The 17,745-nt window shown below is 42.0% G+C and overlaps 1 protein-coding gene across 1 annotated transcript; it reads left to right on the top strand.

Moving 5' to 3' along the window:
* Positions 1 to 719: 719 nt before the first annotated feature.
* On the top strand, positions 720 to 14,462 carry luc7l3 (LUC7-like 3 pre-mRNA splicing factor). Its single transcript, XM_084189809.1, has 10 exons — positions 720 to 984; positions 4,941 to 5,047; positions 6,143 to 6,287; positions 6,443 to 6,523; positions 6,680 to 6,784; positions 6,956 to 7,117; positions 7,350 to 7,675; positions 11,007 to 11,167; positions 11,856 to 12,097; positions 13,805 to 14,462. The coding sequence occupies exons 1-9, from the start codon at positions 886 to 888 to the stop codon at positions 12,062 to 12,064; spliced, it is 1,395 nt and encodes a 464-aa protein (XP_084045935.1). The 5' UTR covers positions 720 to 885; the 3' UTR covers positions 12,065 to 12,097; positions 13,805 to 14,462.
* Positions 14,463 to 17,745: the final 3,283 nt, after the last annotated feature.

Raw genomic sequence — 17,745 nt, 5'->3', positions numbered from 1 at the left:
TATATATGAACATCATATTTACCATTCAAGTGTTTGCATTAATTAAAATACTAGTCTATTTTAGAAGACGTGTATTGACCTCTTTTTGTTCCTATACCAGATTTGAATTTACGCAATTTAACATTACTGTAAACTTGTTTTAACTGGGTAATACAGGTGTTAGGAGATGCAGATAACTAATTAGCACAAGTAGTTTACTCTGGCCTTGTTCGAGAGGTTCAAAACCGCAATGTATCAGGGGTAAATTGTGACTGACTGATCTACAAAAAATAATGAATCCTTATTTATGATGTAAGGTGATTTGTAGATCAGTCAGTCGGCAGTCCCCTGCAGTTATTTTGATGCTCTCCAACACGGCTTCTGTCTTCCATCTGTTTTTGTAAACAAGTGCTGAAACATGGACAAATGGCCTTGTGTGAACCTTAACCCTAACCCGATAAAGGTGCGTATCAATTTAACCTTTTCATATATATATATATATATATATATATATACTGTATTTATTGCTGATATGAAAGATAATGTCCTTATGCTTCTATAACCTTACTGCAAGAGATGCATGTTAATGTTCAGACCAAGCGTCAGGCTCTTAACCAGACACCCCCGTACAGAATACGACTTCGCCCAATAACTCTTACGTGAGAGTAATGATCAAGGCCTAGTGGGGGACCATAAGTGGATGCTACAGGACATCCCAGAAGAGGGTGGCGTCATTTTTCACACAGCGGCGGTTTCAGGTTCCGCACAGTGGGGTAGCGACTGTTGCTGAATGCGAACGGCTGCCATTTTGATCTGAAATAACTAGGATCTGTATTTCTTTGGTGCAATAATAAATGGTTTAAGTTTAGCAGAAAAATAGCCTTTCGCTTTGAGTTTTGAGGCAAAATGCTTTCCGCAGCCCAGTTACTCGATGAGTTGATGGGTCGAGACAGAAACTTGGCCCCCGACGAGAAACGATGCAATGTACGCTGGGACCACGAGACCGTAAGTTAGCCACTTTGTTAGCTTTAGCCAGCTCGCTTGCTAGCTCGCTGGAAACAATTTCGTCCGGTTCTTGTTTTCAGTGAGTCGCTTGATAGGTAGCCAGCTGTGTGTGTGTGTGTGTGGTTAAACTTGATAGCTGGCTAACTACATGATGCTCGCTAACTAACAGCACCCTAGCTAGCTATAAACTAACGACCGCTAGGGCCGGGTGTTAGCTAGGTAACGCGTTAGCTTCTATGGAGTACAGCATGTTCCTCCCCGGCCCAACCCCCTGGCTTACGAAGCTGCTTTCAACATTAAACGATCAACTCTGACCCTATACTGTAACTAACTTGATATATAGTAGTTAATTAGCAACTTCACAAACGATAACATACTAGTTTGCTAACGACGGCTAGCTAATTTAGTTCATGGTCCACTGACAACTCGGCTAGCTAGCTTGCTAAATAAAAACAAGTCGGTAACGTTATTTGCAGACAACACCAACAGAATGGGACAACCGTGGCTTGCACAATGGAGACAAACTAGCTAGCTAGTAGCGTTGCTGTGAATTTCGACGTCAATACAATATTGACATTTATAATAATACATAATATTTGTATTGTCGCAAAGTTAGACATTTGCTAGTTTAGTAATTTTATGCTATGTTTCTGGCAATGTAGCTAGTTAGCTAATCAAGTTGCATTACTGAGAGTCAAATCACATTTTATTGGTCGCATACACATATTTAGCAGATGTTATTGCGGGTGTAGCGAAACGCTTGTGTTCCTAGCTCCAACAGTGCAGTAATATCAAATAATACATCGCACGGGGGGCCAGTATGAAAAATGTATGCACTCACTAATTGTAAATCGCTCTTGATAAGAGAGTCTGCTAAATGACTAAAATGTCAATTGGATCACTAAAAAAATATAAGTAAATAATATATACACTACCGGTCAAAAGTTTTAGAACACCTACTCATTCAAGGGTTTTTCTTTATTTTTTAAAACTATTTTCTACATTGTAGAATAATAGTGAAGACATCAAAACTATGAAATAACACATATGGAATCAGGTAGTAAACAAAACTGTTAAGCAAATCAAAATATATTTGAGATTCTTCAAAGTAGCCACTCTTTGCCTTGATGACAGCTTTGCACACTCTTGGCATTCTCTCAATAAGCATCATGAGGTAGTCACCTGGAATGCATTTCAATGAACAGGTGTGCCTTCATAAAAGTTAATTTGTGGAATTTATTTCCTTCTTAATGCGTTTGAGCCTATCAATTGTGTTGTGACAAGGTAGGGGTGGTATACAGAAGATATCCTTATTTGGTAAAAGACCAAGTCCATATTATGGCAAGAACAGCTCAAATAAGCAAAGAGAAACGACAGTCCATCATTACTTTAAGACATGAAGGTCAGTCAATCCGGAACATTTCAAGAACTTTGAAAATTCTTCAAGTGTAGTTGCAAAAACCATCAAGTGCTATGATGAACTGGCTCTCATGAGGACCGCAACAGGAAAGGAAGACCCAGAGTTAACTCTTCTGCAGAGGATAAGTTAGTTAACTGCACCTCAGACTGCAGCCCAAATAAATGCTTCACAGAGTTCAAGTAACAGACACATCTCAACATCAACTGTTCAGAGGAGACTTTATGGTCGTATTGCTGCAAAGAAACCACTACTAAAGGACACCAATAAGAAGAAGAGACTTGCTTGGGCCGAGAAACACGAGCAATGGACATTAGACCAGTGGGAATCTGTCCTTTTGGTCTGAGTCCAAATTTGAGATTTTTAGTTCCAACCGCTGTCTTTCTGAGATGCAGAGTAGGTGAACGGATGATCTCCGCATGTGTTGTTCCTACCATGAAGCGTGGAGGTGCTTTGCTGGTGACACTGTCAGTGATTTATTTAGAATTCAAGGCACACTTAGCCAGCATGGCTACCACAGCATTCTGCAGCGATACACCATCCCATCTGGTTTGGGCTTAGTGGGACTATCATTTGTTTTTCAACAGGACAATGACCCAACACACCTCCAGGCTGTGTAAGGGCTATTTTATGAAGAAGGGGAGTGATGGAGTACTGCATCAGATGACCTGGCCTCCACAATCACCTGACCTCAACCCAATTGAGAGTGAAGGAAAAGCAGCCAACAAGTGCTCAGCATATGTGGGAACTCCTTCAAGACTGTTGGAAAAGCATTCCAGGTGAAGCTGGTTGAGAGAATGCCAAGAGTGTGCAAAGCTCTCTTCAAGGCAAGGGTGGCTACTTTGAAGAATCTCAAATATAAAATATATTTTGATTTGTTTAACACTTATTTGGTTACTACATGATTCCATGTGTTATTTCATAGTTTTGATGTCTTCACTATTATTCTACAATGTAAAAAATAAAGAAAAACCTTTGAATAAGTAGGTGTATCCAAACTTTTGACTGGCACTGTGTATATACACACAGTGCATTCGGAAAGTGTTCAGTCCCCTTGACCTTTTCCACATTTTGTTAGGTAAATTGTTTCCCCCCCTCAATCTACACACAATACCCCATGACAAGCAAAAACGGGTTTAAAAGTTTAGCAAATTCATACAAAATAAAACGGAAATATCACATTTACATAAGTATTCAGACCCTTTACTCAGTACTTTGAAGCACCTTTGGCAGCGATTACAGCCTTGAGTCTTGGGTATGACGCTACAAGCTTGGCACACCTGTATTTGGGGAGTTTCTCCCATTCTTCTCTGCAGATCCTCTCAAGCTCTGTCAGGTTGGATGTGGAGCGTCGCTGCACAGCTATTTTCAGGTCTCTCCAGAGATGTGCCATGTTTCCTGCAGACGTGGCTTTACATTCAGGCCAAAGTGTTCAATCTTGGTTTCATCAGACCAGATAATCTTGTTTCTGAGGGTCCTTTAGGTGCCTTTTGACAAACTCCAAGCGGGCTGTCATTTGCCTTTTACTTAGGAGTGGCTTCCGTCTGGCCACTACCATAAAGGCCTGATTGGTGGAGTGCTTCAGAGATGGTTGTCCTTCTAGAAGCTTCTGGGCCTCTGTCAGAGTGACCATTGGGTTCTTGGTCACCTCCCTGACCAAGGCCCTTCTCCCCCGATTGCTCAGTTTTGGCCGGGCGGCCAGCTCTAGGAAGAGTCTTGGTGGTTCCAAACTGTGTTCTTGGGGACCTTCAATGCTGCAGACATTTTTTGGTACACTTCCCCAGATCTCTGCCGCGACACAATCCTGTCTCGGAGCTCTACGGACAATTCCTTTGGCCTCATGGTTTGGTTTTTGCTCTGACATCTACTGTCAACTGTGGGACCTTATATAGACAGGTGTGTGCCTTTCCAAATAATGTCCAATCAATTGAATTTAATACAGGTGGACTCCAATCAAGTTGTAGAAACATCTCAAGTATGATCAATGGAAACAGGATGCACCTGAGCTCAATTTCAAGTTAGGGTCTGAATACCTATGTAAATAAGTATTTAATTATTATTTTTATACATTCGCTAACATTTCTAGACCTGTTTTCGCTTCGTCATTATGGGGTATTGTGTGTAGATTGATGAGAAAATTAATTTAATCAATTTTAGAATAAGGCTGTAATGTAACGAAGTGGAAAAAGTCAAGTGGTCTGAATACTTTCCGAATGCACGGTGTGTGTATGTATGTATGTATGTATGTATGTATAATGGCTCAAATGGTTACCGCCAAAAATATTAAGATTGGCATTATTACCAAAGCAAAGGTCACTAGCTACTAATCTTGTTCATCAGCGAGATTAGGCTAATCAATGTTTGAAGAAGCATGTTTGATAGAAGATCCATGTTGCATTCCCCAACCAGTTTGCAAGCAACATTTTTGGAAGTCCCGACATAGACAAGGTTTTGGGTTTTGTGGCTTCTGTATTTCCCAAAGTTAATCAACTGTTGGCTTACTAATGACGTGGCTTATCGTTTCTCCCTTCCCTTGCAGACCTGTAAATACTATCTCTGCGGATTCTGCCCTGCAGAATTATTCACAAATACCAGGTCTGACTTGGGTCCCTGTGAAAAAATCCATGATGAAAACCTTAGGAAAATGTAAGTCGCACACTGTATAAACGCCCAGTAATTGGGTAAACCACCAACGTTTCGGCATCACTGTGCCTTCTTCAGGGTAATGTCATGAATGCTTGAACCAGGTTATGTAGACAAATCAGTGCAATTAGTGCAACCAATGACCACAGTGAGGGGTGTGTCATAATTATTAGGTTGATTTAGAATGAATTGAGTAAAACTGTTAAGACAATAGTTTACAGCATATTGAATATATTAGGCTATTGTTATCCATTAGCATCAACAAACATTGTGTTATTTAATTTCACATTTTAATTGTTTCCAATTTCATTACATTTTTGTTACATATAATCTTTTGGTTCAACCATAATGCATCATCAACAGGGGGAACATATTGGGTATGCGGATAAGCTGTAGAAAGAATATAGTCATAAGACTTGTTCATAGAAAACAGTTAGTCAGCACCTCTACTCTAAATATTTTTCTCTGGGTGTGAGCCAGCTCATGCTTTTGTGTGTTATAATTAAGCAATAAGGCCTGAGGGGGTGTGGTATATGGCCAATATACCACGGCTTCTTCTGCACAACGCGGAGTGCCTGGATACAGCCCTTAGCCATGGTATATTGGCCATATACCACACCCCCTCAGGCCTTATTAATATTATAAACTGGTTACCAATGTAATTAGAAAAATAAACAGATAATTTTGCATTATACCCATGGTATATTTAAGCAATAAGGCCTGGGGAGATGTGGTATATGGCCAATATACCACGGATAACGGCTGTTCTTCTGCACTACACAACGCGGAGTGCCTGGATACAGCCCATAGCTGTGGTATATTGGCCATATACCACAATCCCCCAAGATGCCTTATTGCTATTATAAACTGGTTACCAACATAATTTCAGCAGTAAAAATACATTTTTGTCATACCCATGGTATATTGTCTAATATTCCACGGCTTTCAGCCAATCGGCATCCAGGACCCAAATGACCCGGTTTATAATAATGTATTTCATATAAGCTATTAGGTAATTAACCTAATATCACATGTGTATATAGCATATAACATGGAATAACAGGTGTATAACTCCCTTTTCATCCCTATGTGCTCCAGGTATGAGAAGAGCTCCCGGTTCATGAAGGAGGGCTATGAGAGGGACTTCCTGCGCTACCTGCAGTCTCTCCTGGCCGAGGTGGAGAGGAGGATCCGTAGGGGCCACGCCCGTCTGGCTCTGTCACAGGCCCAGCAGGCCGCAGGAGTAAGAATACATATAGATATACTTAGTCAATGCCCATAGGTTTGCCACTATAGAGAACACAGAACTCAACATGGAAACCTAGGACAACCCTTGTAGTCGGTTTGTCATGTTCATCAATGTTAGCTTTATGCTGACTGGACCTTCTCTTTCTGCAGCAGGGGCCTGGTGGTCCTGTGGGGAAGAACGAGGAGAAAGCTACAGTCCTGACAGAGAAGATTGAGGACCTAGTCATGCAGGTGAGCTGCCTGGGTTTACCAAAACATTACATTCCACCGTGGAGCACAATTACATGGATCCTACATGCATCCATCATATGAAGGCCTACATTCATTCAGGACACATACTCTGGAGTAAGTTGTTTTCTCTGTAAACAAAGTATGTGCTGTGTTCAGATCGAGGAGTTGGGCTCTGAGGGCAGAGTGGAGGAGGCCCAGGGGATGATGAAACTGGTGGAACAGTTAAAGGACGAGAGAGAGCTGCTCAGCTCCACCCCCTCGGTGAGTTACTCCCGGTTCCTTTTCACTCCGTCAGCATTGAGATCAACTCTGTTATCTATTTAGTAAGCCTTTTGTATGAATTCAATACCCTGGACTAAACCTGGGGATGAATACCTTTTTGGTTGAAGGTGCTGTACTTGTAAAACTAAAAGTCATCCTGATTGATTCCAGACGATTGAGACCTTTGCGGCCCAGGAGAAACAGATGGAGGTGTGTGAGGTGTGCGGGGCGTTCCTCATTGTGGGAGACGCCCAGTCCCGGGTGGACGACCACCTGATGGGCAAGCAGCACATGGGCTACGCCAAGATCAAGTCCACCGTGGAGGAGCTCAAGGTAAGTCCTTAGGTTTGAAGGATTGTTCACTCCGAAGTCAATGTTTGATTGACTCAAAAGTGTGTATTGTCAAGATTCCATATATGCCATTTGTTTTACTGTATGGCTTAAAACCCATCATTTTGACTGTTACTGATTTGAAAGACCAGTATGTTGCTGATGCAGAAAAACAAATTCAGTCATGTAATTGAATTGTTGGTGATAAGTCATGTATGAATGATTTTCTGTTCAGGAGAAATTACATCGGCGATCCGAAGACCCAGCGGGAGAAGAAAAGGGAGAGCTAGAAAGCAAGGACTGGGAGCGTGAGAGGGAGGAGAGGGAGTCTAAGCGCAAGTTGGAGGAGGAGGAGAAAGAAAAGGAGAAGGAGAAAGAGCGCGAGAAGGAGAAGGAGAAAGAGAGGGAGCGAGTGAAGGAGCGGGAGCGAGAGAGGGAGAAGAGAGGGAGGAGGAGCCACTCGAACAGCCGCCACTCCAGCCGAGCGTCGGACCGTAAGAGGAGTCGGTCCCGGGAACGCCGGCGGTCCAGGAGCAAGGAGAAGGAGCGCAAACGCAGCAGGTACTGTACTGTACTGTATGGAATGTAGACTAGAACAGTATGGAACGTAGACTAGAACAGTATGGAACGTAGACTAGAACAGTATGGCACGTAGACTAGAACAGTATGGAACGTAGACTAGAACAGTATGGAACGTAGACTAGAACAGTATGGCACGTAGACTAGAACAGTATGGAACGTAGACTAGAACAGTATGGAACGTAGACTAGAACAGTATGGAACGTAGACTAGAACAGTATGGCACGTAGACTAGAACAGTATGGAACGTAGACTAGAACAGTATGGAACGTAGACTAGAACAGTATGGCACGTAGACTAGAACAGTATGGAACGTAGACTAGAACAGTATGGAACGTAGACTAGAACAGTATGGAACATAGACTAGAACAGTATGGCACGTAGACTAGAACAGTATGGAACGTAGACTAGAACAGTATGGAACGTAGACTAGTCTTATGGCTGATTCACACTATAGTCCCAACCCCCAACTGTACTGTGCTGGCTCGTACATTTTCCTTTCAAATGGTCTTTTCCAGCACGGTCCCAGCAAGTATGGTTGATGCTTAACCCATAAGAGTCTAAGCCGGGGGGGTCTACTAAGCTATATGGAATTGTGTTAAGAAGGTCATACCAAGGATCAGTTTGCTATTTGATTTTTAAGACCCCTTGAAGTATCAAACTTTTTTTTATTAAAAACATATTTGATGAATTGTTTTTGGCCCTTACTGCTAATAGCCCATACAAACACATTGAATAACAGATTCACTACATGGAACAACAAATAGTCCCAAAAAACCATCTAAAATAAGTTTGTTCTGAAGTGTCTGTCCTACATCTGAGAGATATAAGAAAGATCAGGGGATATATATATATATATACAGTGGGGAGAACAAGTATGTGATACACTGCCGATTTTGCAGGTTTTCCTACTTACAAAGCATGTAGAGGTATGTAGTTTTTATCATAGGTACACTTCAACTGTGAGAGACGGAATCTAAAACAAAAATCCAGAAAATCACATTGTATGATTTTTAAGTAATTAATTTGCATTTTATTGCATGACATAAGTATTTGATACATCAGAAAAGCAGAACTTAATATTTGGTACAGAAACCTTTGTTTGCAATTACAGAGATCATACGTTTCCTGTAGGTCTTGACCAGGTTTGCACACACTGCAGCAGGGATTTTGGCCCACTCCTCCATACAAACCTTCTCCAGATCCTTCAGGTTTCGGGGCTGTCGCTGGGCAATACGGACTTTCAGCTTCCTCCAAAGATTTTCTATTGGGTTCAGGTCTGGAGACTGGCTAGGCCACTCCAGGACCTTGATATGCTTCTTACAGAGCCACTCCTTAGTTGCCCTGGCTGTGTGTTTCGGGTCGTTGTCATGATGGAAGACCCAGCCACGACCCATCTTCAATGCTCTTATTGAGGGAAGGAGGTTATTGGTCAAGATCTCGCGATACATGGCGCCATCCATCCTCCCCTCAATACGGTGCAGTCGTCCTGTCCCCTTTGCAGAAAAGCATCCCCAAAGAATGATGTTTCCACCTCCATGCTTCACGGTTGGGATGGTGTTCTTGGGGTTGTACTCATCCTTCTTCTTCCTCCAAACACGGTGAGTGGAGTTTAGACCAAAAAGCTCTATTTTTGTCTCATCAGACCACATGACCTTCTCCCATTCCTCCTCTGGATCATCCAGATGGTCATTGGCAAACTTCAGACGGGCCTGGACATGCGCTGGCTTGAGCAGGGGGACCTTGCGTGCGCTGCAGGATTTTAATCCATGACGGCGTAGTGTGTTACTAATGGTTTTCTTTGAGACTGTGGTCCCAGCTCTCTTCAGGTCATTGACCAGGTCCTGCCGTGTAGTTCTGGGCTGATCCCTCACCTTCCTCATGATCATTGATGCCCCATGAGGTGAGATCTTGCATGGAGCCCCAGACCGAGGGTGATTGACCGTCATCTTGAACTTCTTCCATTTTCTAATAATTGCGCCAACAGTTGTTGCCTTCTCACCAAGCTGCTTGCCTATTGTCCTGTAGCCCATCCCAGCCTTGTGCAGGTCTACAATTTTATCCCTGATGTCCTTACACAGCTCTCTGGTCTTGGCCATTGTGGAGAGGTTGGAGTCTGTTTGATTGAGTGTGTGGACAGGTGTCTTTTATACAGGTAACGAGTTCAAACAGGTGCAGTTAATACAGGTAATTGGTGGAGAACAGGAGGGCTTCTTAAAGAAAAACGAACAGGTCTGTGAGAGCCGGAATTCTTACTGCTTGGTAGGTGATCAAATACTTATGTCATGCAATAAAATGCAAATTAATTACTTAAAAATCATTCAATGTGATTTTCTGGATTTTTGTTTTAGATTCCGACTCTCAGACCTCTATATGCTTTGTAATTAGGAAAACCTGCAAAATCGGCAGTGTATCAAATACTTGTTATCCCCACTGTGTGTGTGTGTGTATATATATATATATATATATAATATATATATATATATATAAATAAATAATAATATGCCATTTAGCAGACGCTTTTATCCAAAGCGACTTACAGTCATGCGTGCATAATTTTTTTTGTGTATGGGTGGTCCCGGGGATCGAACCCACTACCTTGGCGTTACAAGCGCCGTGCTCTACCAGCTGAGCTACATATATATATATATATATATATTTTTTAATTGTATTTAAACCTTATCTTTGTTAAGTGGCAGTCTTCATATATACTTCCATTAATTTTTTCAACTGGTACCGGTGGTCCTTCAGACGAGTCTTGTGAGGCCTGTGGGCGTCCTAGAGCAAAACAACTGACATGTTCGTGAGAGTCTCACCTTTACATATTAGTGTGTAGCCCAAACTGTTCGGACGTGACAGACCGAAGTTGGCAGATCGGCTGTACCGACTTCAGACGAGTCCCAATACGCTTGTGGTGATCGTGCGAATCTCATCTTTCCATAGAGGGTTCACAATAGTTTGTAGGACAAACCGTTCGGACGCAACAGACGATTTTGTGAGAAGACCGATTTTCGGGATGTCTCATGGTCTGACAAACACCGCTCTAGCTCTGTCACCTTTCACCGCGGATGCAGTGGATTGAGACGCATCCAATGCAAAAAACATATCTCTAGCTAAAACTGACATATTTTTATGGAGGGGCTCGGACATCGACCTTAGGGGGTTAACCAGCCCAGTCCAGCTCTGCCTGGCCCTATAATGTTAATCAGGGATCACAGTTCATTTGTTCGTGAAAAACTCTCACTCGTTGAATGTTCCACTGCTCTGCTCTTGAGTGTGTCGTGGATGAACATGTTCCTGTGTTTTTCCAAAGGAGCCGGGACAGGGACCGGGAGAGGCGGCGCAGCCGGGAGCGTTCGGACAGGAAACGGCGCTCCCGCAGCCGGGAGAGGAAGAGGTCCCGCAGCTCGGAGCGCAAGTCTCACCGCCACCGGAGCCGCAGCCGGGAAAAGGACAGGACGTCCAGAGACAAAGGTGAGACATGGGACAAGTTTCCTGCAGCAATAGCAGCGGGTTTTCTGAATCTAAAAGGGGCTTAAGTGGTGGGCGTGGTCCGTCCGTCGGCGTGGCTGAATTTTTGGAGAACATTTTAGAGGCGGTGTAGAGAAATGTTTGCATTTTTTTGCAGTTTTACACATTTCTCCATTGAGCTGAGAAAACATGTTTCCGTTTTAAAGCGAATTTCCTGCAATTCTATGCATTTTGCCATTGCTAATGCTGTGTTCTTTTACTGAAACATAAAAAAATCAATACTACTAAATTCCGTTTTGGGGGAATTTTCATTTCTCCCCGACTGTCTAGCTTTTATTTAGGTGATTATTAGATCTCAAAGATTATAAAAAAATATATATCCATTATTTATTCTACATACTTTATCTGGTTTGTCGTTTTAAGTTTACACTGAAAGCGGTTTTCGATCCCTAAAATTTATAAAATAAAGAAACATTATATATACTTTTCTACACTGTTTGGACTTAGGTGGCCTGAAAAAAATCCCTGAATAGACCTTATACCCATGTTTGGTTTAGTGACTCCACACATGTGATTGATGCAACAACATTTGGACCATAAATGATCCCTACCGAATTCACAAGTGTGATCTCAAGTGTGTCCCATTCTAGAAGTCTTTGTCATGACTTGATGTTTCATACCTCCCTCCCAGAGCGTAAGGAGCCGGAGGAGAGGAGGAGCAGCTCCAAGAAGGACGAGGTCTTAGATGATGACAAGCCTTCCTCTGACGTGGCCAAGGCTGAGCCCATGGAGGCTGAGGCTCCTGCTCCTGCCTCCACTCTGGGCCTGGCCCTTCTGGCCAGGGTCAACGGGGCTGCGCAAGACGACCTCCATTCTGAAGGTGACACTCAGTCCAATTAAAACTGATCTGATAGGACCTCAGATCAGGCTCAGGTAAGTGCGCCCTCCCCCGCCACCCTGGCTCTCAAAACACACACCCCTCCCCCATCTTCCCTCTCAAACCTCCCTCTCCTGTTCTCCTCTCCCTTCGTTTACTTTCAGTTCTATTGCCTTTTGATTTGTATGTTGTATCTTTATCCTGTTGTTTTGGATATAGTGCATCGTAAGTATGCACTGAAGCTGGAACTAGACCGATGATGAGAGAAGAAGGTAGAAACAGAGGTCACAAAGCCCAGAGGGAAAGACCAGTGTAGCCCTGAAAAACATACCTGGAGGTACCCCTCGTTTTGTATCGGTTATATATATGCATACATATTATTATATATCTCTATTTTGTCTTTTGGACAAAATCTCTTCCAAATTTAAATCCAAGCATTTTTTTCTGCCTGTATTGCCTATTGTATATATTTTTCTCTTCAGTGATGGTGGCAGTAACCATATGTCTTACCTTTTCATTTGTCTACTTGCGTAGCCTATATTGAACGTTTTAAACTGACTGTCTATATATGTGGACATGTATCCACACATAAACACACAGCATTTTACAGATACTTTAAAAGTAAAGTGAAGCTATATATGAAAGAATCCGTATTATTTCTTTGACCTACTGAATGCACAGTCTAAAACCCTTTTTTCTCCCACTGCCATGGATATTGTGTTCTATATACAGCTCTCTGTTCTTTGATATGCATTGCATTGTAACACAGTGTGTTGGTTAGCATTGGGCTGATGGAAGGGTAGGGGTTAATGAATGATTGCAGCTGACTTCCATACCTCACACAGCGTTGGTGTTGAGTGAGTGAGCGACCTCATGAAAGAAAAAGGCAAATTAATAAACCCTCAAGGATCAAACTGTCAAACTATACAGGTACTCACCCAGGTACTCCTTTCTCTACCCACATCAATTTCTACTGAATGCTGTTGCCTGTGAGCCTACTGCTCTTTATTATGACTAAAGCTTGATGTGTATTGTTTTTGTTTCTCCTTTGTTTATTTTTATTAGTCTTTTAAAAGTGTTTTTGTGCAGTATTTATTATCAGGAAGTGATAATGATGATAAGGGGTACAGGTCAACTTGTTTGATATCCCCCAGCTGTCTAGTTTAATTAGATGTGATACTTATTACTGAACCTGCCTTTCAAGACTTCATTGACTTTGAAAGTGTACCAATTTATATTATTTACATGCTGTTGATTGAAAACACTTAATTTTGACCCATGTTTGATATCGATGGTTATATCGATCGTCCAACTAACATTCCTCAGTTTAGGTTTGTCTACCGTTCACTTTATGGTAAAGGGGATATCAAGCAGGTTCCATAATCTCAAAATAGGATGGTTAAAACTTTAAAGTAGGGTTCTATTGCCTTATACTGTTTCCCAAACCGAGTGTGAAGAGCAGGGCGGCCATCATCATCCAATGTCCACTAACATTAAAGAGCTGTTGGAGAAACGTCCACAAAATGCCAGGATGTTTCCTGCACCAGAAATGCAATTTAGTTTTCCCAACGTTTGCTAGTGTTAGTTTTAGTCTATTTTCCAGTTCGTTAGTTTACAGTTACCATTCCTCTATGTGACCTGTTTGTAGGGGGATTTCTATGAATGAGAAGGATGTATAGTTGATAGCAGCTAGTGGCTGCTACAAGCTTTGTTACCAGGATCTTTGCTAATGTGTCACCTCTTTGGCCGTTTGTGCACCCCAGGGGACGCTGGGAAATCTGGAGGAGGAAGATCTGAAGACCACCTGTCGCTCCACTGAACCTGTCTCTGCGCTGCTTAAAACAAGGTGAACCACAGATGTAGTGGCTTATTAAAAAAACAGTGACATCTAAATCACAGCAAAAGACAAACGTGTGTAAAGTTTCCCTCTGTTGTACTCTTATTTTTCTGGGAAGATCACAGTTTTAGCGCAGGACCAGACAGTCTTCATTCAGTTTGTTGTATTTCTTTCATTCATCATTTCTGATATAAAGGACCTTGTCTAGTAGCTGCTGAGGTAGAATGGTAAATTAAGGCTTTTATCTATACATGTTATCTTCTGTTTCTCTTGCAGTTTTTGTGACAAATAAAAACCGTGCTTGTTTTGGTTTAATGTCAGGTTTCCACTCTCAGTTTTACTTTTTTGGGAAAATCAGTTGGAAAATCGGTTCGAGAAGTGTTTGTACAATGTTAGTCAAGGGCGTCTCTCTCCTCTCTTTTTCTCTCGTCTCTCTCTCCTTCCTACCCACCAGATCTCACACCCACTGACTGATCTCTATCCCCTTACTGTAAAATATAGTGAGATTTAATTGAGCCTTTGTTTTTGTTTTGATTTTAAAACATGTATTCATCTTGATCAATAAAAAGAAAGCTTGAACGATGTCTGTGGATTTGGTTGACTCTCTTGTGTTAGGAGTGCTGATCTAGGATCAGTTTTGCCTTTTTAATCATAAATAAGAGGTTGGAACTGATCCCAACAGATCAGTATTTCTACTCTGAGAAGCTTTGTGAATACAGACCCCTGCTCATTAGAATCTACTTCAGAGGATGCGCCGCACTGGCTCTGTATTTTCATTAATCAACAGTAGCCGACTCTCACTCCATCTGTCTCTCACTTGCTCTCACACTCTTTGGGGCGGCAGGTAGCCTAGTGGTTAAGCAATTGACTAGGTATTCCCTTTCTACCATCCAGCATCAGAATATGAGCTAGATAACTGAGGGAGTTTGGTCTGATTATGGTCCTAATATGGATGCCGTACCAGCCTCTCGCTCTTCCCTGGATCACACTTTAGGGCCGACCTGAACCCTATTGTGCAGGCTCAGATTGTCTTTTCACACTGTCCTTTCTAGCACTGTTCCAGCAACTATGGTGAATGTGTAGCCAGGCCAGCCCAGTAGTCTACAGTTTGGCTTGTCTCAGTCTGGCCTTTTTATTAGTGTGATTTAGGCTTTTCCGTCTCAGAACTGACCTTTTCAACCCAGCAGGCACTTGGACAACGCAGCAGGTGTTTCCAGACCTCATCAGAGCAGTATAATTAAGGGTGGTGGGGTCAGTGTACAGGCTGGTTTGTGACTGCCTCCCGTGGCTGGTCTGAGCACTGGAGCCCAGCCAAATGCTTAAGGATTAGTGCCAAGGTCTACTAAGTGATTGTACTGGGTATAAACTGCACCTGCCTCTTCCAGAGGGGAATTGAGTCCAGGGCTTGGAGTTTTCCCAGGCCGGGTCTCGTGGTCAGGAGGAACGTCTTAGCCCGACTGATGATAAATCGTGATTAGGGCCAAAAGGTTTCCCTAACCAAGTGACTTGCAGGCCATAATGTTTTTATTAAAACATTCAAAACCGTACCTAATAACACTATCATTAAACACCGACAGCAATAATTTTATCACAGAGACAAGGGCCGGAATCCAATATATATATACATACATACAGTTGAAGTCGGAAGTTTACGTACACTTAGTTTGGAGTAATTAAAACTTGTTTTTCAAACACTCCACATATTTCTTGTTAACAAACTATAGTTTTGGCAAGTCGGTTAGGACATCTACTTTGTGCATGACACAAGTAATTTTTCCAACAATTGTTTACAGACAGATTATTTCACTTATAATTCACTGTATCACAATTCCAGTGGGTCAGAAGTTTACATACACTAAGTTGACTGTGCCTTTAAACTGCTTGGAGAATTCCAGAAAATGATGTCATGGCTTTAGAAGCTTCTGATAGGCTAATTGACATCATTTGAGTCAATTGGAGGTGTCCCTGTGGATGTATTTCAAGGCCTACCTTCAAACTCAGTGCCTCTTTGCTTGACATCATTGGAAAATCAAAACAAATCAGCCAAGACCTCAGAAAAAAAATGGTAGACCTCCACAAGTCTGGTTCATCCTTGGGATGAGGTACCACGTTCATCTGTACCACGTTCATCTGTACAAACAATAGTACGCAAGTATAAACACCATGGGACCACGCAGCCGTCATACCACTCAGGAAGGGGACGCGTTCCGTCTCCTAGAGATGAACGTACTTTGGTGCGTAAAGTGCAAATCAATCCCAGAACAACGGCAAAGGACCTTGTGAAGATGCTGGAGGAAACAGGTACAAAAGTATATATCCACAGTAAAACAAGTCCTATATCGACATAACCTGAAAGGCCGCTCAGCAAGGAAGAAGCCACTGCTCCAAAACCGCCATAAAAAAGCCAGACTACGGTTTGCAACTGCACATGGGGACAAAGATTGTACTTTTTGGAAAATGTCCTCTGGTCTGATGAAACAAAAATAGAACTGTTTGGCCATAATGACCATCGTTATGTTTAGAGGAAAAAGGGGGTACCTTGCAAGCCGCAGAACACCATCCCAACCGTGAAGCACGGGGGTGGCAGCATCATGCTGTGGGGGTGCTTTGCTGCAGGAGGGACTGGTGCACTTCACAAAATAGATGGCATCATGAGGAAGGAAAATTAGGTGAATATATATTGAAGCAACATCTCAAGACATCAGTCAGGAAGTTCAAGCTTGGTCGCAAATGGGTCTTCCAAATGGACAATGACCCCAAGCATACTTCCAAAGTTGTGGCAAAATGGCTTAAGGACAACAAAGTCAAGGTATTGGAGTGGTTATCACAAAGCCCTGACCTCAATCCTATAGAACATTTGTGGGCAGAACTGAAAAAGCGTGTGCGAGCAAGGAGGCCTACAAACCTGACTCAGTTACACCAGCTCTGTCAGGAGGAATGGGCCAAAATTCACCCAACTTATTGTGGGAAGCTTGTGGAATGCTACCCGAAACCTTTGACCCAAGTTAAACAATTTAAAGGCAATGCTACCAAATACTAATTGAGTATATGTAAACTTCTAACCCACTGGGAATGTGATGAATGAAATAAAAGCTTAAATAAATAATTCTCTCTACTATTATTCTGATATTTCACATTCTTAAAATAAACTGGTGATCCTAACTGACCTAAGACAGAATTTTACTAGGATTAAATGTCAGGAATTGTGGTAAACTGAGTTTAAATGTATTTGGCTAAGGTGTATGTAAACTTCCGACTTCAACCGTACATACACCAAGCCCCCCCCCCCACACACACACTTCGGAGGACACATCTTTTTTTATTTACAGCTTTTCTGCTACATATACATTCATTTTACACATACATTGTACATATACATTTGCCATATATTTTTCAATTGTGCTATGATGTTTTACATACATTTTCAACCTTTCTAATTGTATAGTATCCACAGATTGTGAGCCAAAGATGAAAACCTTTCCTACGAGTATTATATAATTTATTGACTCACTATGGCTTTCCAAATCACCCAACACTTATATTTATAAGATTAATTTTAAGTGAATGTTGTGATTTTTTTAACCATTCCTGAACCTGTATCCAGAAACAAGCTACATAGGGGCAATACCAGAATAAATGATCTAGTGATTGTCTCTTCGCAGCAAAATCTACAGAGCGGAGATTGTTGTTTGCCCCATATATCTATAGCATTCTGTTGGTGGCAAGAATTTTGTATGATTTAAATGGAAAAACCTGAAGTGTTTAATCAAGTGTTTTTTGTATCAGTTCATAAACCATGTGCCATGGAATCGGTACATCGAAAACCTCTTCCCATTTATTTTTGCAATGTGCCTTTTAAAGGCAATG

This window comes from Coregonus lavaretus, assembly GCF_964263955.1.
Source record: "Coregonus lavaretus genome assembly, contig: HAP1_SCAFFOLD_3557, whole genome shotgun sequence".
Lineage (NCBI taxonomy): Eukaryota > Metazoa > Chordata > Actinopteri > Salmoniformes > Salmonidae > Coregonus > Coregonus lavaretus.
This window is presented reverse-complemented; position numbering and strand designations above follow the sequence as displayed.